Source organism: Tarenaya hassleriana, unplaced genomic scaffold, assembly GCF_000463585.1.
Source record: "Tarenaya hassleriana unplaced genomic scaffold, ASM46358v1 Cleome5, whole genome shotgun sequence".
NCBI lineage: Eukaryota > Viridiplantae > Streptophyta > Magnoliopsida > Brassicales > Cleomaceae > Tarenaya > Tarenaya hassleriana.
The window spans coordinates 4,078,911-4,100,040 of NW_010967707.1; the positions used below are offsets into that span (position 1 = coordinate 4,078,911).

Consider the following 21,130-nt stretch of genomic DNA (forward strand, 5'->3'; position numbering starts at 1 on the left):
GGTAATTTTACTTCTCTCTATAAAATAAAATTATATATATATATATATATATATATATTATTAGAGTGCAATTCTAGTTTAATGCGGTTCGCTAGGGTTTAATCGGTATAGATATTATTTTTTATGAATCAATAGTAGATACAATACTCCATAAAAATCCCTAAAATCTATTTTAAATTCACTTAAATTACAATACATACATAGTTTATTATATATTGGAAAAATTCACGCGAAAAGAACTGCTGTATCATACAAGTATTTGAATAATTGTAAAAAAATGCAATGACATAGTTTAATATTTGATTATATTCAAGAATTAGTTTTATATATAATTATATTCGTTATGAAAATTAGCGGAGAGTAGTGTTTTTTTTTTCTTTTCTTTCTGCGTATATGTATTGATTATAAGGTTAAGTTAGTTATCTTTAGAATTGAAACTAATTAGTAACTAATTAGAGAGATTAAATTAAAACACGGGCAGGGCTGACTATGCATTGCGAATTTGTTAGAAAACTTTTCGTATATTTATCTTATTTTCTTATTTATTTATTTTTTTTTGAAATCTGAAGTTTCTTATTTTGGGTTGAAACAGGACATATCTTTCTCGGGAGATACGATGAAGCAGTTGAGATGAGGGATCGACCGTAGGACCTCCATCGGCTTGGTGATCATATTATTACTTTGAAGATTTATTCTTATAATATAGATGAATACTATTTGACATCATTCGATTTGAGACGTGTTCTCACTCCAAAGATGTATCATTATGAACGTGTTTATGTACGTACGATGCAATGGGGCTCTGGTATTTAAATTTAATTTTTCTATTCCTTCTTCTGGGTTTTATTTTATTATCTTTGTAATTGGTAGACCATCAATGGAGATTCTAGGAGACAACATGCATACTTACATACATATATATATATATATATATGAGTATGATGGCTTAATTTTAGTCTTAATATAAAATACAATTGAATTGAATACGGTCTAAAAAAAACTGGTGATGAATGAGTTTTTTGAAACTGAATTAATCAAAGAATCAAATATAAAAAATACCCTAAAAAATCAATTTTTAAAAAATATGTATTATTTTTAATGAAAACTATTCTCCTTGCATTGCGAAAGGAACCTAATAAATTTGTTCTCTACTTTGTGCTAAATGAAGGTACTAGTTTTACCATAACGGCAATTGGGTTCTGTTTCTTTTCTCAAAGAGACATGAATGAATCATTTCTAAGATCGAGACAAGAACTGGTTAAGTCAGATGATCATCTGAATCGAATCTTATGGCAAAAACCCAGATCAAACCTTTGCCCAAAACCCGAGCAGCGTCGGGGTTCGGATTGTGGAGATGAAGAACTCAGGTTTCACCTGGAAACAATCTTCACTTTCTCATCGATTTGCTAGCTGTTAGTGCAGTTGAAGCTACTAGCAAACTGCAAGGTAAAAAAAAAAAAAACAGATTGAAAACATGATCAAGTCATGAATCTTGACAAAAAGAAGAAAAAAAGGAAGAAACTTTGGGGCACTAAGATGAATCTTATGCCATGTACTAAGGTCAGATGAACAGTGAAGCTTCTGTTTTTTGTTTTTCTCTAAAATCATTTGGGCGGTGGATTCCTTCAGTGCCCTTCAAGACTTCACTGCACATATGAGAAGGGTGTATTATCCGGATAAAGAAAACAATCATTGGAAGGATTGTGCAGCCAAAGGGGGAGATCAAATATCCTCAGTGATGATAAAAGGAAAAAAAACACAGAGAGATTTATATCAAACAGAATGGACCCTCCTCACTCACCAGGCCTGAGTGCTAGACCACTTTGGTTTTTCATCATTTGTATGTATCTCATCAAATGACTTCAGTATGTGCTTTGTACTACAAGTCATGCTTTATCCAAAAAAGATTGTAGAATGCCATAAACAGTAATCTGGAATCTTCCCAGGTGAGAGGACTCAAGATTGCAATCACAAAACAGAGAATCAATGAAATGGAAACCTGAATATTCTAAATGATATTAGATCTTGCAAGGAATCTATAGTCGGGTTCTGAATGAAATCGCCATGTCTATAGCCAAACTGGCTCGAGAACTGACTCCATGAAAGAGCATTAGACAAAAACTGAATAGCAATTTGCCTATTTGGCCACATTACCACTATTTTTTTTAAGTGGATACATGAAAGAAACTTGCTGAACCTATCAGCAAATGGTTTCTAAGCAGTAACACACAACATTGATTAGACAAAAAGCTCTGCTCAAATATTCTACAAGGCTTTCGGGTTATGGCCACATGCTCCAACTTTGAGTGCAGTGAATAAGTGCTCCTCTAAGGCAATAAGCATTTTATTGACATGACATCAGAAATAAATATAAACACAGATATGCAAACCTGGTCAAGTTACCTTTTGTTTGGTGATCATACTTAGCAGCAGGTGATCCTCAGGGGCCCATGAAGATTCAGGGGAGGAGCTTACTGGTTGACCTCAACCCGATGATCTCCCCCCATATCCATTGTTTTAGTGGCTTCGGCAAGTGGGAGAGGGACCCCCAGACATGAGCCATTATCGCTCGTTCGAAGAAGCTTTTGGCCAGTTAAGATGCCCAAAGGCCTTGCATTTGGGGTCCTAGTCCTGCAGTGGAGGTTCCAATCATACAAGACTAAAGTACAGTACTGGTTGTAGATACTTTTCCATGAGAGGCTTTAATCTATCTGATGTCTTTGCCTTTTTGCAGTTTCTAAGGGCAGGCCATCTTTCTCTTTTCCAGTTTCAAAGGAACCTGTAATAGGAAAAGATGGTTGAATCGGCATGTAAGTTAAAGCCATTAACAAATGTCTAGCATTAGGTCTCAGGGGTAGGATATTGAGGGCCAGATGAAATGATAGCATGGAAATATTAACAAGCGTATGGAAACAACAGAGAAGAACGAAATCCTGTTCTCTCATAAATAAAAAGGTTATTAATCCGTTACAAGCAGAAAAACAAGAAATCTTACAATTTATTCTGCAACTTCAACCAACAGCCACAGCACTTGACAAAACTAGATAGAAAACCCTGTCATGAGCGAGCTTCTGCCTTGCAGGATTCCTAAAAAATATAATCTGAAGAAGCTGTGAAAGGATTAAGACCCCATGAGAGATAAGATCGGTGTCCTGTTCAAGAAAATTTGCACCTAGTAGTGTGTTGACGAATACTGGGTAAGCATCCAAAGCTAATTTTTCTTAAGTAATCTTGAGCAAGAGAGGTTTGTTTAAGGTATTAACATGAGATACTTGACAAATAGGTCGTCTTAATGTAAAAGGCTGCATCATCAACTGATTTCTTGGATTCTTCATGCAACCAAGAATCCAAGATCAAGTAGCTTTCTTTGAGTTATCAGCTTCATCTGATGTGATTTTGGAGTCTTCCTTCTTCTCCATAACTTGTTGAACACCCTCTTGGTAACCTTGTATAAAGCTTTTAAGAGCATCTCTATAGGCAGAAGCTCGTGTCATGTATATTCGCTGTAAAGCAGGCCTTAACGTCTCCATACCACCCCTTGCAGCTACCGCTGTGGAAAAAAAGGGAGAGAACAAAGCCAAGAGAGAATCAATAAAAGAATGCAAGATAGAAAACAGACTAAGACAATGAGATGTGCTGAAATGAGTACAGTTTAAAATGGATATGCTGTTACAAACTTACTATCCCCCAATCTCACTCAGTATAGGCTTAACTTTCGAGAGCAGTAAACAAAACAATAACAGGCCTTACCGAGATCTTCCAAGACCGAGGGCTCGTTCTCTTTAACTTCTTTTTTCGCCTCATGTTCCTCATGCTTCTTATAATCATTTGGCCGAAGCTCAGGACCTATATCTCGAACCCAACTTGCAGCATAAAGCCTAGAAGCCTCCTTTAATATCTAATTAACCCATCATAAAACCAAAAAAGCTATCGCTCAATGTGTAGCATTAGATGGTTCTATTCAAAGGAAACAAGCACTAGCTTCTCTTAAAATATGAGAAAAGTCATTCTCGAAATTACACATACTCCTACAATCCCTGAAACCAAAACCTATTACCTATATATCCCCTTCAAACATAATCAGGATTCCAAATGCAAGAATGCGGAACCCTGAAGCTTTCTCCTTTCGGGTACCCCTTCAAACATAATCAGGATTCCAAATGCAAGAATGCGGAACCCTGAAGCTTTCTCCTTTCGGGTAAATCTTTACGACGACAAAAAGAAAAAAAAAAAGCATCCCAAAATTTCTCGTTTCCTCATACCATAAGAACCAAGCAAATTATGAACTCAATTACAATGGAAGCATCTATGATTTGTAAAGTCCAATCCCCACTCTAAGCTTCGGCAGAGAGAAAAGAAGCAATCTTTGTCACTCATTCAGGCCGTAAAAGCCACAACCAAGTGATCCAGTGTCTGATTTTGCCAAATTTCCACAATATGCATCAAATTCTCGATCATACAACATCATATGAACTCTTTGACAGCACTTGAATGACATCCATCTCTATACTAACACTAATAAGAGCAATTTCCGACAGAGGTTAAAGGTCCAAACAAATCAGATTCTCCAGAAGCCGATACTATAAAGCATATACCAGAAGAGAAAAAGCACGGAGAGCCAACGAAATTCTAAACCGGAAGAGCAAAATTCGAAAATCCAGAAGCGAAGCAGATCAAACGAAGAGAAATCTGTAGGAAGAAGAGCGGGAAACTCACGAGAAACCGCTCGTTCCAAGTCAACTTGCGGCGCTTCTTGATGTGAGGAGGATCGGGGAGCGAGGAAGGGAAGGCGATTTCCTTGAGATCGTACCGAACGTAATCGTAGACTTTCCGACAGACAACCTTCAGCTTCATCTTCGCGGACGGGAAGAGACTGTTACAGTGTCCGATGAACAGTTCACAGCTCCGGTCACAGTCTCAAACTCTCAATGATTCCACCGGCGGCTCAAAGCTCCATTTGGGTTTGGGCTAAATTGTGAACAAAAAAAAAACCCAAATGCATGTTCAAACCCCTTTGCCCACAACGATCCCATAAACCCTAAATTATTGGAATTATTAGATAAAATACCTTACTTGATACTTAATATCATACCACATAATAATTTTTATTATTATTTCAATTTGGGTTTATCTAGATGGTAGTAATTATAGAGTAATTTAGTTTCATATATTGATCAATATAAAAAACAAATAGATAACATAATCAAATAAAATATATTCGATATAAAAAATCCATTAATTATCATTAAATATCCAAGTAAACCATAATTTATACAAAATATCTAAATAATCCATAAATTTATATCAGTTTTAAATTACATACTGAGATAAAGAAAAAAAAACTTTTTTGTTTATTTTTAGTTAGTGTCCCAAGTCTTGGTCTTCAACACAGGACACTTAGTGAAACAAAGAAACAACCGAACACAAGGGAGATTATAGAACTAATCGAAAAGTGTTTATTATATCATATGCTCTTTCTTCAATCTCCATCCCGTCGGTTAGCATTCCCTTGAAAAGTGGAAAAGCCCTAATTTCACCATCTTTTTTATGGATATCCCCAAAAAAAAAGGTGATTAATTCACATTGGGAAGACAGTAGGGAGAAGAAGGAACAAAGACTGAACAACAATGTCATGTCCCCAAAAGGATTGGATACTGGTTCCTTTGCATGGCGGACACAACTAAACTACTCATCCTTCTTGCATTCCGAAATCGCGGTTCATAAGAATCTACAACCGTTAATCGCTCGCAAGAAATGGCGAAAAGGGTGTAGTATAGTTCTACGGCCTTAAGGGTTTCGAGGTTTCACTGCCATAATACTCTAACCTCACTCCAATTCTCTTGCCTGTTTGTTTGTGATTTCGTCGTCATTGTCATCTTTATTGTCATTGTCATTGTCAGCTGCCACCACGGGGTGAGGTGGTCCTCTTGCGATCGGCATCCCGCTTCTGAAACTTTGCTTCGGCTTAGCATAGCCGACGAATATAACCCGCCCGTTTAGTTGCTGCAATAGAAAATATACTTGTTACTTCTCCAAGTTTCGGTTAGATCATGTTTTAAGGAGGAAGCATCATATCATATGAATTTAGTGCTTGACCTTTCCGTTCATCTCAGTTATAGCCTTTTGAGCTTCATCGTCGGAAGCAAATGTCACAAACCCGAATCCTTTAGATCTATCAGACACTCTATCCATTATTATTTTGGCTGGCACATAAGCAATATAACAATAATAATAATAAGAAGAATCTTCAGTTTATCAGCAAATTTGGGCATATTTCTTTCGAGGAAAACTATAATGTTTATACCTTCAACGACTTGGCCGGACTGGGAAAATGCCTCGGACAATCCCTGCTCGGAGGTATAGAATGACAGTCCTGAAAAAAAGTACAGCTTCATAGAATTAAAAAAAAGGCCTGAAACAAAGGATAGTTTTATCGGCGAATTAGGAGGTGAATTACTGACTGTATTCCCGTGTCAAGATCACATTCTAAAGTATCGAAGCAGCCATACTAGTAGGAGCTGATAATTTATACCATCTTCCACAAAGACTGTTTTTTTCTTGGAACATGGAAGCAATGATAAGCAACAAGCACCAATGACAAAATACTAAGAATGGAAATTTTCCGGGTCCAACTAAGTCTATTGATCGAGTAGCTACAAAAACAAAAACATAGACCCTCAGATAAAAGCGAGTTTTGGGACAAAATCTCATATACGATCAATCAGAAGCTTACTCCTTGTTCTAATGTCAGTAAATTTTAAAACATGGATAGGAATAATCCACAAGAAGAACACGAGAATGACCTCAGATGCGATAATGAAAACAATGCACAAGAACGAAATTGCTATTAACTAACAGTTGCAGAGGAATAAACAACCTCAGAGGCTCAGACAGAGACAACAATGTAAATAATGAACAACAAGAACATGGCCATCAAATAAGTGAAAACATGGCTTATGAACAATTAGCTTGCAGATGAATGATGAAGAAATTTGCAATTTCATTCATTCGCTTTAGGGAGTTTATGTCGAAATTCCTCTTTTTGGCAACATTTTTTTACGTCTGCTTAAAACCCTGCACATGCTACTGGTAAAACTAAGCCCTCCAATTTCTAAACCCTAAATACCAATAATCAAGTTGTTTAATCTACTACTGGGTCTTCTGAAATGGATTCACTGAATAAAGAATTTTCTCGGAGCCGGTTTCTTCGTCTATATTGAACTGTATATCCCAAAACAGGGACGCCTTTACTGAACAATATTACACAAGTTCGAGGATGGAGACATGGAATTTCCTGCGAATCAAAACAGAAAATTTGCGGGAAACTGAAAAAACGAAAGAGTAAATAAGAAGGTAGAGAGAACCTCCAACAAAGAGCTTGGAGGCAACGCCACGGCGTTGGGAGAAGAGAAACGCGGCGGAGGAGTTAAAAACTCCGACGGATTTCAGATGTCCGCCGACAATCCTAGAGAGCGCCATTGATCTCTGATCAGTGAGTCAGTGACGGCGAATAGAAATTAGCTTCTCAGCTTTTTTTGTGCAACGATGTCGCTTTTCCAACTTTAGGCCACAAAATGGATGGTTTATTTTTTTCGGCCCATTTATCAATTAAATAGATTCATGGGCTTTAGCCCAAATCGGCCCAGGAATGTAGAAACCTAAAATTAAATTATCAAACCAATCAAACATGACAGTTTGGCCGAGTGGTCTAAGGCGCCAGATTTAGGCTCTGGTCCGAAAGGGCGTGGGTTCAAATCCCACAGCTGTCAATAATTTTTTTAATAGATTCCGTTCTCAAAACGACGTCGTCAATATGTTAGAGGGCATTTAGGTAATTAGCAAGGCCTTTGCCTGAACCCTAATTTATAAAGCATGTTTTCTCCCTTTCACTAACTCTTGTTTTGTTTGAGACGGCTATCAACACCCAAAACCCTAGGCTGTCTTCTCTTCTCAGCCCCTGTTAACCATGGTATGCTATTGTCTCTCTCCATGAATTATCTGTGCAAGAGCAAACAGTTCTTGCGTTTGTTTTTGGCTTGGATTCCAATGCTCCTGTACGTTTTGTCTCAGTTTTTCTTACGGAATAGGTGATAATCTAGGTTTTAATTGTCTGTTCTGTCTGATTCATAGAACATGGTATCGGAGATCACTCGTTTACGCATTTTTTTCGTATTTGGTTTGTATCTTTGTCGGAATAATGTATCAATGATTGCTGAGAGATCGTTGTTGAAGATCTTTCTTGATTTGATTTTGCTTTTCTCCCTGCAGTCGAGGAGAAAAACCAGAGAGCCAAAGGAGGAGAATGTCACTCTCGGACCCGCCGTCCGTGAGGGAGAACAAGTCTTTGGCGTTGTCCACATCTTTGCATCGTTCAACGACACATTCATTGTAGGTTTTTTCCGAATTCCTTTGCTGTTTTATTGTGTTTCTGTTCGTTAGATTTACGATAATGTGGTTTAATTTGCAGCATGTGACCGATCTCTCTGGAAGAGAAACTCTTGTTCGTATCACTGGTATGTCCAATTCTCCTTTTTTCTCCGCTTTATGGTAGCATGTGACCATGTCTCCAATGCTGTGTCCTGTCCTATTTTTGATTTTCCGGGTGATAAATCTTTATCATTCACTTGCAGGTGGAATGAAGGTAAAGGCTGATCGTGATGAGTCCTCTCCATATGCTGCTATGCTAGCAGCCCAGGATGTTTCTCAGAGATGCAAGGTTTTTTACAAACTCTTTGAATACCATCGTTCTGTTTTATCGAGTGGAAAATTACGCAGATCGTGTGGATTTGCTTTTGATGCCTAATCCATTTGGGGAATCATGTTAACAGGAGCTCGGCATAACAGCTGTTCATGTGAAGCTCCGTGCCACCGGAGGAAACAAGACAAAGACTCCTGGTCCTGGTGCTCAGTCAGCACTCAGAGCTCTTGCTCGTTCGGGCATGAAGATTGGTCGTATAGGTACTCGATTTAAAGATCCTTTTCATCTTTTTTCAATGATTTGTTGTAGATTCTAGATTAGGAAATATACATCTAGCATGCAATATTGTTTATTCAGCATGCTCTGGACAAAAACAATTCATTGACGCAGAAACCGCGTACTTCTCTCGCTTGTTAAGTTGATGTGCTAGATGATCTCGGGCTTTTTAGGTGACGTAGAATTTTTGAATTATGTGGCAGAGGATGTGACTCCGATTCCGACAGACAGTACCCGCAGAAAGGGTGGTAGGCGGGGAAGGAGGCTGTAATTGTCTCGGTGTCGTCCAGCAAATGACCCTCTCGATTACTTGGACGTTTCGGGTACTCGGATTCAGATTCTACATTTGCTAAAGTTTTCATCCAGTTGTTTTTTTAAGACATGTTAGCAGTTTTGTTCTTGTGACATTGGAGTTTTCTGAGTTTTGAAACGGGACAGTATTTACCTTTGTTCTGCCGCTCTTCTCTTTTCCCTTACCACTTGTTGCATCGCTTAGGCCAGCCGATTAATAACTATGGATTCTGAACCAAATTAAATCTAATATGGATCCAATTTGGTATGATTTTTCTAAACCAAATTAACATGAATCCCAATTAAATTTGGTTTTTGTTAGGTCTATAACAAAATGTTAACCGGTTTGGTTTTAGTGTTGTTTCGGTATGGAATAGAGTTGTTATACAGGTACCAAACAAAAACCGGAACTTGATGTTTACATACATGAAGTGTCGTTCGGTTTTGTTTTGGTTTTTATCGGATTCAGTCCGTTATTTAACTGGGCTTAGAAATGATTTATTCGGTCATTTAAAAATTATATCAAATCTCAGCCGAATATTGTTGGGTTCTAAAATGTATTATGCCAAATTTATTTGGTTATACAAAAATTCAAACAATTTAGAATTGGATATTATTTCGTTTGGTCCGGTAAGTTATTGTGCCCAACTGAAACGGCCACCACCTCCTAGTTAAATTAAATGTAGTTACGGTAAAAACCAACAGTAACAGCGTTTCTAAAGATGGTAGGGTTTGCAAAGGCAACGAAAACGAAGTGATGTTGGTATATGAAACCTCAGTTTTGGATATAGAGTTTGATTTAAAACGGGCCATCCAATATAATGGTTTTTGATACTTTCGATTGGCTTTTTGGGTGTATACTAGGGCTCATTTGTACTCGTTACTTGCGGATTTGCGGATATCCGATCTCGTAGGTATACGAAAAACGGGTACTCGACTCTGAATGAAGACGAAGACGCATACATAAAAATGACAACAAAGACAGGTACGAGTTTCATTTTTACGAAGACGGGTACCCTACCCGTAAATATATAAAATCTATATATATATTCAAAAACATATATATTTTTTATATTTTAAATATATTTTTGAATTAAATAATATATTTTTACTAAATATTTGGTTTATATTTATTTAAAAAAATATATTTTACGGGTACGGGTATGGATACCCGTCTCTTAATTATTGGTACCCGATCGACGGATACCCGGTGTTAATGAGATAGATAATACCCGGTATTAATCATGGTTATCCGATCGACGGGTACGCGTTATTATTCATCAATTAATTCCATTTTAGAAATTTTTTTGGACGAACCCAATGTGATCTTATAAAACCCATTGGGCTTCAAAAATTAAGTGGGCTTAGAAAACAAAAAGACCGAAGAAAATAACATTTACAAGTAAAGCCCAAACTCCAAACCTTTGCTGCACTGAAAAACCCTAGAAATGAGCTATAAAACTGTCGCCGTGGTTGGGTGTATTCTCGATCGCTTGTTTTCCTTCTCGCTGAACGGCCAGTGGAAGAACGCGGAATAGAAGATGCAGATCTTCGTAAAAACCCTAACCGGCAAGACCATCACTCTCGAGGTCGAGAGCAGCGACACCATTGACAACGTCAAGGCCAAGATCCAAGACAAGGAAGGTATTGTTAACATCCGCTCTCTAATTCGATCTTTCGATGTTCATGAGCTTATCTGAGACTTTGGTGATTGGAATTTTTCCGTTCCCCTCGCACAGGAATCCCACCGGATCAGCAGCGTTTGATCTTCGCCGGAAAGCAGCTTGAAGATGGTCGTACCTTGGCCGATTACAATATCCAGAAAGGTTTTGCCCTATTTTCATTCATTTTCGGCTTTAGGGTTTTTCTGTTCCTTGTTCTGGGTGTAGGATTTTACTGGCTGTGATGTGCATTTGAGTTACAGTGTTTGGTAGAATTAGGATTTTGCTTCACGGTCTGGATTAGGCGATGTGACATACTCAGAAATTCAGTAATGGAATTGCTTTTGTAACTTATGGATTGGTTTGATTCGTTCTTTAGAATCTACGCTTCACCTTGTTCTGAGGCTGAGAGGAGGTATCATTGAGCCATCTTTGATGGCATTGGCTCGTAAGTACAACCAAGACAAGATGATCTGCCGCAAGTAAGTCTTCAAATTGCTTACCTCACCTCGTGCTTCTGTTGTTGATTCACTTCTCTATGTTGGTTGTGTGGGGTGTTCGTTTATGAGTTCTGTTTTGAAGGGAAATAGCTTACCCCTCTAACAGTTAGTGGACAGACACATAGGTCATGAAAATTTCCAATACTAAATCTCCTATAGTCAGTTTTGTAACTAATGATTTACAACTTGCAGTCGATTTTCTCGAGTGGAAAATCGAATTACTCTGTTGTGATTTTCTTCTTTTCTGAGACTCTGACCTGCCACAATTATCGTTGGAATAATTGTCAAGTTTGACAAGCCATAGATTATCGTAGAGCTACGTTTTTTAGTGTATCAGTTGGGCTGGATTAATGATCCTTTATTTTGGTATTCTTCACTTCTGAGCCTATCTTAATCTCCAGACGGGATTTGTGTTGAAAACACTGCTCTGTTAGATCGTAGATATCCTGTCCTGTATCCCGTATCCGTCTGTCCATGTTTAAGTAGTATTATGTGGTTATGAACCCAGGTGCTATGCTCGTCTCCACCCTAGGGCGGTAAACTGCAGAAAGAAGAAATGCGGTCACAGCAACCAGGTCTGATTTCCATCTTCGTTGTGAACCTGGACTTTATTATTTCTCCCAAACTTTTTGTATTGTAGACATAAGATCAGAAACTGTAAGCGCGTAGAACTTATAGATAGATCTTTTGTTGTATCTGCAGCTGAGGCCTAAGAAGAAGATCAAGTGAGCTATAATCCTCCACTGCCCCCTTTTTTTTTGCTTCAGCGTGTTTCTTCCCGAATTTGTACCAAGCTTTCAGTTTGAGTTTGTGTTTGTCGTTTTAATTGGAGACATTATTGTAATGTTACAATCTTTCCAGAGTCTGGTTTAATGCAGTTTCGCTTACATTGTCGCTGGTTTTGATGGATCCGTTCATATGGTTTTTCCATTACTGAAAACCATTTATGGGTTTTTTTTTTCACTGTAGAAAGATTGGTTCTTGCTCTTGGGCTTGATTTTGACCTCAACAGTCTCTGTTGTCTTTCTTGAGACAGCCATTACTCAAAAGATTTGATTTTTATTTCGTCATCTTCTCCATTTTTTGGAGGAGTAAAGAGAGAAGGAGTAACTAGCTGCATGCGAAAAAACTGAAGTCAAGCAATCCAAGAGATGTCCGAAAAGCAATCAAAGCTGCAGAAGGATGTTGGCCCAGCAAGATTAAAGCTGCAGTGGTTTCGGTAATGAAAGGTACACCTTAAGTTCGGGAAACTTTGGGGATAAAATGTTGATCATCGTGTTCCTCGTTTCATCCGTTTCGGGTGCAAAAGCCAAACACTCATCCTTGGCAAGCAAAAGTTATACTCAACAGAAGAGCAATGCAATATAAATTGGACTCCTGCAACAGAACACGTTCCACCGACCGACAAATACAATGCAGAGATGAATGAGGATTTCTCCGATCCGATTATTGGATTGGGGCTACAGTGACAAATCAAGAACACCGATCATGAGACTTACGACTGAGCAGAACGAATTTCTTGCCTCCGCCTAGCAGGCAAAAACACCTCATTGAATGAAGAATTTGTATTGGTTAACAACGTGGGTGTTTGGTCTAGTGGTATGATTCTCGCTTCGGGTGCGAGAGGTCCCGAGTTCGATTCTCGGAACACCCCATTGATTTTGTTTCCCAGCATCCGCAATGGGCCTGGCCCTATATGACCAGATCCATTATCAGGCCTCGTCAAAACGGCTCAATTTTGTTATCACCCCGTTTCCTCCCTTCGTGTCGAGGGTTTTTGGAATCACAAATCTCAAAGTAAACCAAAACCCTAGTCTCTCATCCCTCCCGTTTCTGCAACCATGAGCCGATCAGGACAGCCCCCGGATCTCAAGAAGTATGCTTTCTCTTCCTTACTGTGCCTCCTTTCGGTTTTCTCTCCTTTTTTTTTTTTGTTTTGGTCTGGATCATCCCAGTGTTTTGTTCAATTTCATGTCTCTGAGTTTTGCTTTCATGGGATGCAGGTACATGGATAAGAAACTTCAAAGTAAGTGCTCCTCTTCCTTGATATCCTGACTGTATGTGTTTGTCTTTGTTTTGGGCAAATTATAACGAGTTGTACAGTTTGTGATGCATAGTGTAGTTCATCATCTATATTATTGCGAGCAATGTGCGCTTGGGTACAGTCCTTTTGCAGTTTTGCTTAATGGAATGACTCTCCTTTGGTCAATATCTTTGCAATCAATAGTTTTACGTTTCCAGGAGTAGCTCTCTTGTTTTTTTCTCTCCTTTTCTGGTTTAGATTTTCATAGATTTGTTTTTTGCATTTATGGTGTGCCCAGTGAGGAATTTGCCATTAGATGCTTGGCTTGGTGTCAGAAAAAGTTCTAAGTAGTTTACTGATACACGGAATCATTTGTCATCAACTGCAGTCAAGCTTAATGCTAACCGTATGATCGTCGGAACTCTTCGTGGGTTTGACCAGTTCATGAATCTTGTTGTGGACAACACCATCGAAGTGAACGGTAATGAGAGAACCGACATTGGCATGGTGGTATGTTTCTCTCTGCCTTCTTGTTTCCTCCAAAACTGGGTATCATATCAAGCATTCGTTTTCATCAATTGATGTTGAACTTTTTTCTTGGTGCAGGTGATTAGAGGAAACAGTGTTGTCACAGTTGAAGCTCTCGAGCCAGTGGGCAGATCTTAATCTTATATATATCCATTGGTAATCATCTTTCGTTATCGGGCACTTGTTTGTTTGCTGCTTGTATGAGAAGAACTCGGTAGAATTGTTGGAATTAACTGATGATAATGGCATAATGAAGCTTCTTGCCTGTGTACTAAAAGACTGCTATGAACCCCCTGACTAAACATTTGATTAGGTGGATGTAGATTCTAATCTCAATTCTCAGGGTTGTGGTTATAGAATATAGATAGGGGATTTGTACTCAAAATGCTGGAATTCAACGGGGGTTCTGTTTTGGATATGTCCTTTTTCAGTGTCTTGGGGTACGTACATGCCTAGAAGATCTTTTTGGTAGCATGTAATCTGTCGAACTCAAGGTGAGAAATCTATGATTTCAACGTCTACGAGGATGTCATTAACTAGCTTCTCTAATGTCTTTACCGACAATGCGGGTAGAACCAGCATGACTATGATGGAAATAGAGACAAGGTGTGGCTCCATTATGAGATCTTATCAAAGGGTTTAGAGATTCTAATGAAACAAGTTGTTTACTGGCACAAAACATTGAAAAGTTCACTCATTCTGTGGATTTGAATTGCAAACGGACAGATTACTAGGAAAGGATGGTGAGGAGGAAGAAAAGGGTAATGGAGCAATTTGATCATGAGCTCCAACGGCTATTTCCCTTTATTCTTTTATGCTTTTTCTTTGCCCTTTGTTACTTCAATTATAAGAGTTTCTTATCAAACAGAAAGGAAGCGATGTCTTGAGAAGAGAATATGTGAAAGTGGAATGGAACCAAACATGCTTCCAAACAAGTCTTCACTTGAGGCAAGAGCATATCTTTTTCCTCTCCCCAAAGAAACAATACAACGCAATATTCGGCACGTGGGTTCGTTGTCGCACGTGGGTTTGGTTTTATTCCTTTTGCCCTTTTATTCTCTTTGTTTCAGATGATATCATGTGTTGTTGGTTGCTTTGTTTTAACGACTAAATGAAAAAATAAGATATTATTTTTTCAATTAGTTGAATTTTAATCGTATTGAATAGCCAACAAATTTGAATGAAAAACAAAATTGTAAAAATTATTTTTTTATAAAATAAATAAATACAAATAGAAAATTTGATTTAGAATCGAAATATAAATAGTTTTTTAAAAATAAGATAAATAAGTAATCTAAGTGAAGTGTAACTAAAAATCAAAGCATCCAAATATTTCATGTGATGGATTTCATTACCATTTATAGAGATTTCTATAAATATTGTGAGATTTTGTACCTGAATGCATTTGTTCCCCTATACCTGTTTTGTTTCCGAATTAGATATCTTAATTTATTTCCAATATGAAAAATATCATTGCCATTCAATTATGACCTGAGGACCAACATATGCTTCTACCTTTTTTTAAATCATTATTTTAAAAAATAAAATTGAAAACAAACTCGAATTAAATTAAAATATTATATGAAATATTTAATTGATATATATTTTTAAATTTAACATAAAAAATCTAAAACGAAATCGGTAGCCAAAATGTTTAACCTCATCATTAACTTCTTTGTTATAAGACTTTAAAAAAGTCCAAAAAGATAAAAAGAAATGAGGTAACGTGGACCGTTTAAGATTTCTTCATGGAGATGCAAAAGGAATAGAATAGAAGCAAAAACGAATATATATATATATATATATATATATAATGTTTGTACAGGTTGGCATACTATTCTTCCATTCCATTTCCCTTCTCGTTTGGCTCTTCGTCTCCCCTCCACCCACCTCCACCATATTTTCTCTTTCGCCGGCTCTTTGAGTGCTTCTTTCAGCGTATAGAGACAGTAGCATTGGAAGAAAACCCAAGAAATGAGAGATTTGTAATGATAATTACTCCTCACCAACCGAAATCCTCCCTTCAATCCAACTCTACGCCCACCCAAAAAGTATAATCTTTAATCTCCCAACAGAATCATTAATCCGCCATTACTGTAAACCATTTTTGGGTTTTTCTTTTCTCTGTAAAAAGATTGGTTCTTGGGCTTGATTTTGACCTCAACAGTGTTTCTTCCCTCTCTGTTCTCTTTCTTGAGACAGCCATTACTCAAAAGATTTGTTTTTTATTTCGTTATCATCTCCATTTTTTGGAGGAGGAAAGAGAAAAGAGAAAATAAAAATGGCCGAGGTACTAAATTCGTCACCATCATCTCACTTCTCTTCACCTTCAAGCTCCCCTTCTACTCTATACGAAGCCAATGATAGCATTACAACCCCACATGCTCTTTTTAACATTTCTCAAGACGACGACGAAGAAGAAGAAGAAAGAAGAGACGAAAGAGAGAGGGAAAAGGGACATCAGCTGTCGGCATTGGCGATTCTGGTCTCTGCATTCCGGAAATCTGTGATCGGTGGGTGTGTTGGTGAAGAGATTTGTTCAATGGAGATTGGGGTTCCTACGAATGTTAGGCATGTTGCTCATGTGACCTTTGATAGGTTCCATGGCTTCCTTGGTTTGCCCGTTGAGTTTGAACCAGAGGTCCCTAGGCGAGCTCCTAGTGCAAGGTTTGAATTCTTTCGGTGTTTTTTAGCTTTTTGCTTTTTGCTTTTTCTTGCTTACCCTTTTTCTCAAATCAAGATTGCTCTTTTCTGGTAATTGTGTCATGGGTTTTACTCAAAGATGTTGGATTTATCATGTTTAAGTGGGATTCTGATTTGGGCTCTGATAATTTTTTGGTTGACAATCTCTTGAAAAATCTGCTCTTGATTATTTTCTTGTTATGGCAGTTTATCAAGTTTTTGTTTTTCCCCCTCAAAATCAAGTAGATTCATTATTTCTCAAATCGTGCTTGTTCTTTTCTGGTACTTGTGTCACGGGTCTCGCCAAAAAGATGGTAGATCTATTACATTGAACTCGACAGTTGAGTTGGCCTCTGTTACTTTTTGGTTAAACAAAAAATTGAAAATCCTGCTTTGAGGGATCATGTTTGTTGATGAGGCCATATTGAATCAAAACTGGTTTAAGCTTTCATCAAATTTCAGACTAAGATTTCTATTTTCAGTGACAGTCTAGAGCTTAAACTCTGTTACATATCTGTTATTTCATGGGGAAGGATAGAACCCCTTGTTGATAAAAGGAGGATGCTGTTGGAGAGTGTACTTCTTTTCAGTGGTTACTATACTGTCCCCAGCATTAAAATCCCAACTGTTTGATATTACTCTGAACAAAGTTTCCTTATCTACAGGATGGTTTGCCAACTGGCTTGACAGTAGGTTAGAAATGCATATGAACGCTTACTTTAAGAGGGTTTAACTCGAATTCTTTTGCCAATTTGGAAACAGCTTGCATGTTTTTTTACCGATAATGATGCGTTTAAAACTGCAGTTTCAACGTGTTTGGAGTCTCCACAGAGTCGATGCAGCTCTCGTTCGATTCTAGAGGGAATAGTGTGCCTACTATACTCTTGATGATGCAGAGGCATTTGTACGCTAGAGGTGGACTTCAGGTATGTACTTGCGTTTATGCGATAAGTAACAATTCAGAAAGGAAAATTCTAAGATTTAGATTCTTAAATTTTAAGATAGTCGTTTAAAGATCATGTTATTTTCTTGGACGTCCAAAGTTCAGTATTTTTATCCGTGATTTTCCCTAAAAGATATGACCTTGTGTGAGAACTCAAAGTATGAAGAACAATGACATTAGTAGTTGGCTTGTTGGCGCAGGCAGAAGGGATTTTCAGAATCAATGGTGAGAATGCGCAGGAGGAATACATAAGGGAGCAGTTGAATAGAGGGGTCATACCGGGTAACATTGATGTGCATTGCTTGGCTGGTCTCATAAAGGTGTGTATATATATATATATATATCGACACACTCTGAATCCGCCATTTCTACCAGAAGCTCCGTATCCTTGTTTTTGATTCAGTTGTCGGGTTTTTTTTTTGGCCTTAAGGCCTGGTTTAGAGAACTTCCTAAGGGAGTGTTGGACTCGCTCTCACCAGAGCAAGTGATGGAGTCTCAGACCGAAGAGGAGTGTGCCCGACTCTTGACATTTCTTCCCCCCACCGAAGCTGCTTTGTTGGATTGGGCGATCAACCTTATGGCCGATGTTGCAGAGATGGAACATCTAAACAAGATGAATGCTCGCAATATCGCAATGGTTTTTGCCCCAAACATGACACAGGTTAGTCTGAGAAATGAATCAAACTGGTGCAGAATTCTCTAGTTGAAATAGTTTCTTGTTCTTTGACCTGCTACATGGTTTTTTGCTTTCTGCTGATTTGTTGCAGATGTCGGATCCATTGACGGCTCTGATGTACGCAGTGCAAGTGATGAACTTCCTCAAGAACCTTATTGTCAGGACACTCAAAGAACGGCAAGAATCTCCGCCCAAGTCAAATCCAGTCTCGGATTCTGGACCTTCGGATCAGAACGGAGACCAAAGCACCAGTCGTCAACTACTGCATCTCATGAAAGCAAGCGAGGAAGCGTCAAATTTATCTAACGAGAAGCAGAGAGCTTCTCCCGCCGAAATCAAAGAAGAGGAAGAAGAAGATTCTGCTGCAGAACAAGAATCTCCAGACATTAAATCTCTGATCCGAAGCTGCCCTTGTAAGATATTGTCGAGAATGAACGGTGGAGATTGGAAAAACCCAGTGGCAATGGTGAAGAAGCCTGCTGAGAGAGAGGTTGATGATTTGGATCTGAGTAAGGGAGGGAAGGCGAGCAGTATCATTGGACGTGTGAATTTCAGAGTGGAGCTTTTCGAAGCTTGGAGGTGAAAACATGCAAGTCTTGATTCTTGGTTTTTCGTTGTTCTTCCCTGTTCTGTGGATCTGTTGTGATGATGGGTTTGTTGTCGGATGGATTCTGGTTATGCCACCTGGAGCTTGCTTGTGTTTCAAGAAACCCTGCTTTGGAAGTTTTCTGCTTCTCGAAATGGTTTGTCTTGAAAGCAGAATCTGTAGTGAAAACGCGCATTCAAAGTGGTTTTATTCACTTTTTTTTTCATAAATTTTGCATGATCTCAACTGGGTTGTATTTAAAAATAAATATTTTGAATTCAGTTGATCTAATTTCATTTTGATTCGAATACAATTTTCATTTTTCAACTGTTTAGAATATACTCATATATATGTATTGCTGTCCTCTAGAATATTTCCACAACAGAAGCAAAGACAACAAAAGAAGGCCAAAATTTGTCATTCTTCTTTCTTTCTTTCTTTCTTGTTTGGACAACATCCAAAGGAGCAATCAATTAAAAAGAAAAGATCAACGGATGAAACCACAATTTGTCAAAAAAAAAAAAAGCTAAGACTTTCACAAACCTTTCCCCAAAAGAGGCTGGCAGTGGTAACCTCACCGCCAAAGTTGTGTATTTCTTCTCTTACCCTTTTCCTCCTGAGAGAAAACTGTACAGTACCCACAACTTTAAAAGACCATTTTTTTTTTTGTATATTTTGTCAGCCTGAAGCTGAGTTCCTCAAGAGGACGGTCGGCTATGAGATTTGATATGGCCAATGTTGTTGTAAGGGGATTATTACAAAAATACCTTTAAATGTCGATTTCACTTACATGACCTATCCTTCAAAAAAAAAACCTTCAAAAAAAAACTGAAAAAGAATGAAAAGACATCGTTACCCCCTTTAAAAAATACACGTGTCAACATCTGGAGAAGAAAGACAAAAAATTGGGAAGTTACTAAATTAAAAAAATTTGAAAAACCAAACAGTTTTTTTACCCCTTTTCGACAGACACTTTCATTTCTTCATAGTCGTTTCTTCTTCTTCATTTTCTCTTCACTCTGTGATTTTTCTGTGCGATCTTTCTGCGAGTTCGTCAAACTCGTCAAATTTGCACGAAGAATGGCTTCGTCTTCGCCCCCCTCTTCGTCTTCATCATCTTCGGCCCCCTCTTCGGACCCTACTTGCGAAGACCTCCAGGTATAGTTTTTTAACTCCGCAAAAATCAAATTTTTTAGGGTTTCGGATATACATTGAGATTCGGTTTTAGAATTTCTATTAAGTTTTCGTTAAGAATAGGGTTTGAAATAGAAATTTGAAAAACTATGGTTTGAATGACAAATTGTCACTGAAATATCGAAATAGGGTTTTCGGATTGGGTGAGAAACAGTGTTTTGTGAAAAAGACGGATAGAAATCGAGTCACGATGATATTGTCGACAGTCGGATGCACTAAAACATAGATTAATGGTCATGCTAGATATTAGTTAAACTTAGAGCACCCGTCAAACAAGTCAAACTAAAACACGTTATGGGCCCAATGGCCCAATCATAGTTGACCATTCACTACAAATATGTATATATATATTGGACGGTACGGTTTTCGAGATATGTAATTCATCGTGTTTGGTTGGGATTATTACAAAAATACCTTTAAATGTCGATTTCACTTACATGACCTACCCTTCAAACAAAAAATCTTCAAAAAAAAACTGAAAAAGAATGAAAAGACATCGTTACCCCCTTTAAAAAATACACGTGTCAACATCTGGAGAAGAAAGACAAAAAATTGGGAAGTTACTAAATTAAAAAAATTTGAAAAACCAAACAGTTTTTTTACCCCTTTTCGACAGACACTTTCATTTCTTCATAGTCGTTTCTTCTTCTTCATTTTCTCTTCACTCTGTGATTTTTCTGTGCGATCTTTCTGCGAGTTCGTCAAACTCGTCAAATTTGCACGAATAATGGCTTCGTCTTCGGCCCCCTCTCAATTAAGTTAGCTCCGATTGTTTTTTGCCTATCAAATTTGTTATACGGGGTGTTTATTGATATGCTCATGGTTCAGAATTGACAAATTCGCCAAATCAGAGAGTTTGACGAGTTTGACGTGTTTGACGAGTTTGACGAGTTTGACGAGTTTGACGAGTCAACGCGGTCAACCTGTGGTCAAAATTAAATTCCGATGGTTCAAAGTTGTGTACAGGGTCTATTATGACGTATTGAGCGTGTTTTTGTTATAAGGAGAGCATCTGAAAAAACGATAAATTCTACCCTAGACCAATGTGTAACATAAAGTGTAATAGAACATT

The 21,130-nt window shown here is 37.9% G+C and overlaps 6 protein-coding genes and 2 non-coding genes across 14 annotated transcripts; 6 read left to right on the forward strand and 2 right to left on the reverse strand.

The window, feature by feature from the left end:
* Nucleotides 1-1,448: 1,448 nt before the first annotated feature.
* Nucleotides 1,449-5,008, reverse strand: LOC104826817. Of its 2 annotated transcripts, XM_010559715.2 has the most exons (5): nt 4,717-5,008; nt 3,751-3,898; nt 2,996-3,550; nt 2,404-2,779; nt 1,449-1,646 (listed from the first exon to the last, which is right to left on the reverse strand). In XM_010559715.2, exons 1-3 carry the CDS (start codon nt 4,852-4,854, stop codon nt 3,354-3,356), a joined length of 483 nt encoding a protein of 160 aa, XP_010558017.1. In that variant the 5' UTR covers nt 4,855-5,008; the 3' UTR covers nt 1,449-1,646; nt 2,404-2,779; nt 2,996-3,353. The 2 variants fall into 2 exon arrangements, with proteins under 2 accessions (XP_010558017.1, XP_010558016.1); XM_010559714.2 differs by having other exon boundaries at nt 1,449-2,779.
* A 275-nt stretch (nt 5,009-5,283) lies between these two features.
* LOC104826818 (glycine-rich RNA-binding protein 4, mitochondrial) lies at nt 5,284-7,526 on the reverse strand. The gene is made up of 4 exons (XM_010559716.1): nt 7,365-7,526; nt 6,305-6,373; nt 6,097-6,203; nt 5,284-6,003 (listed from the first exon to the last, which is right to left on the reverse strand). Exons 1-4 carry the CDS (start codon nt 7,477-7,479, stop codon nt 5,827-5,829), a joined length of 468 nt encoding a protein of 155 aa, XP_010558018.1. The 5' UTR covers nt 7,480-7,526; the 3' UTR covers nt 5,284-5,826.
* Nucleotides 7,527-7,689: 163 nt separating this feature from the next.
* TRNAL-UAG lies at nt 7,690-7,769 on the forward strand. Its single transcript has one exon. It is a non-coding gene; the product is annotated as a tRNA-Leu (tRNA).
* Nucleotides 7,770-7,861: 92 nt separating this feature from the next.
* LOC104826819 (40S ribosomal protein S14-3-like) lies at nt 7,862-9,431 on the forward strand. The gene is made up of 6 exons (XM_010559717.1): nt 7,862-7,969; nt 8,269-8,388; nt 8,468-8,513; nt 8,631-8,716; nt 8,829-8,958; nt 9,178-9,431. The coding sequence occupies exons 1-6, from the start codon at nt 7,967-7,969 to the stop codon at nt 9,243-9,245; spliced, it is 453 nt and encodes a 150-aa protein (XP_010558019.1). The 5' UTR covers nt 7,862-7,966; the 3' UTR covers nt 9,246-9,431.
* Nucleotides 9,432-10,744: 1,313 nt separating this feature from the next.
* LOC104826820 (ubiquitin-60S ribosomal protein L40) lies at nt 10,745-12,323 on the forward strand. Its single transcript, XM_010559718.2, has 5 exons — nt 10,745-10,909; nt 11,005-11,091; nt 11,306-11,408; nt 11,935-12,001; nt 12,129-12,323. Exons 1-5 carry the CDS (start codon nt 10,807-10,809, stop codon nt 12,153-12,155), a joined length of 387 nt encoding a protein of 128 aa, XP_010558020.1. The 5' UTR covers nt 10,745-10,806; the 3' UTR covers nt 12,156-12,323.
* A 685-nt stretch (nt 12,324-13,008) lies between these two features.
* TRNAP-CGG lies at nt 13,009-13,080 on the forward strand. The gene has a single exon. It is a non-coding gene; the product is annotated as a tRNA-Pro (tRNA).
* A 109-nt stretch (nt 13,081-13,189) lies between these two features.
* On the forward strand, nt 13,190-15,116 carry LOC104826821 (probable small nuclear ribonucleoprotein G). 6 transcript variants are annotated; one of them, XR_773846.1, is made up of 6 exons: nt 13,190-13,302; nt 13,430-13,452; nt 13,838-13,959; nt 14,056-14,133; nt 14,704-14,738; nt 14,846-15,116. XR_773846.1 is itself a non-coding variant. In XM_010559721.1 (5 exons), exons 1-4 carry the CDS (start codon nt 13,268-13,270, stop codon nt 14,113-14,115), a joined length of 240 nt encoding a protein of 79 aa, XP_010558023.1. In that variant the 5' UTR covers nt 13,190-13,267; the 3' UTR covers nt 14,116-14,133; nt 14,704-15,116. The 6 variants fall into 6 exon arrangements, 3 of the variants coding, with proteins under 3 accessions (XP_010558023.1, XP_010558024.1, XP_010558021.1); XR_773844.1 differs by adding an exon at nt 14,409-14,471 and having other exon boundaries at nt 13,191-13,302; nt 14,704-15,116; XR_773845.1 differs by lacking the exon at nt 14,704-14,738 and adding an exon at nt 14,409-14,471 and having other exon boundaries at nt 13,191-13,302.
* A 699-nt stretch (nt 15,117-15,815) lies between these two features.
* LOC104826823 (rho GTPase-activating protein 4-like) lies at nt 15,816-19,148 on the forward strand. Its single transcript, XM_010559723.2, has 5 exons — nt 15,816-16,644; nt 17,465-17,585; nt 17,803-17,922; nt 18,033-18,263; nt 18,370-19,148. The coding sequence occupies exons 1-5, from the start codon at nt 16,259-16,261 to the stop codon at nt 18,859-18,861; spliced, it is 1,350 nt and encodes a 449-aa protein (XP_010558025.1). The 5' UTR covers nt 15,816-16,258; the 3' UTR covers nt 18,862-19,148.
* The last annotated feature ends 1,982 nt before the right edge of the window (nt 19,149-21,130 follow it).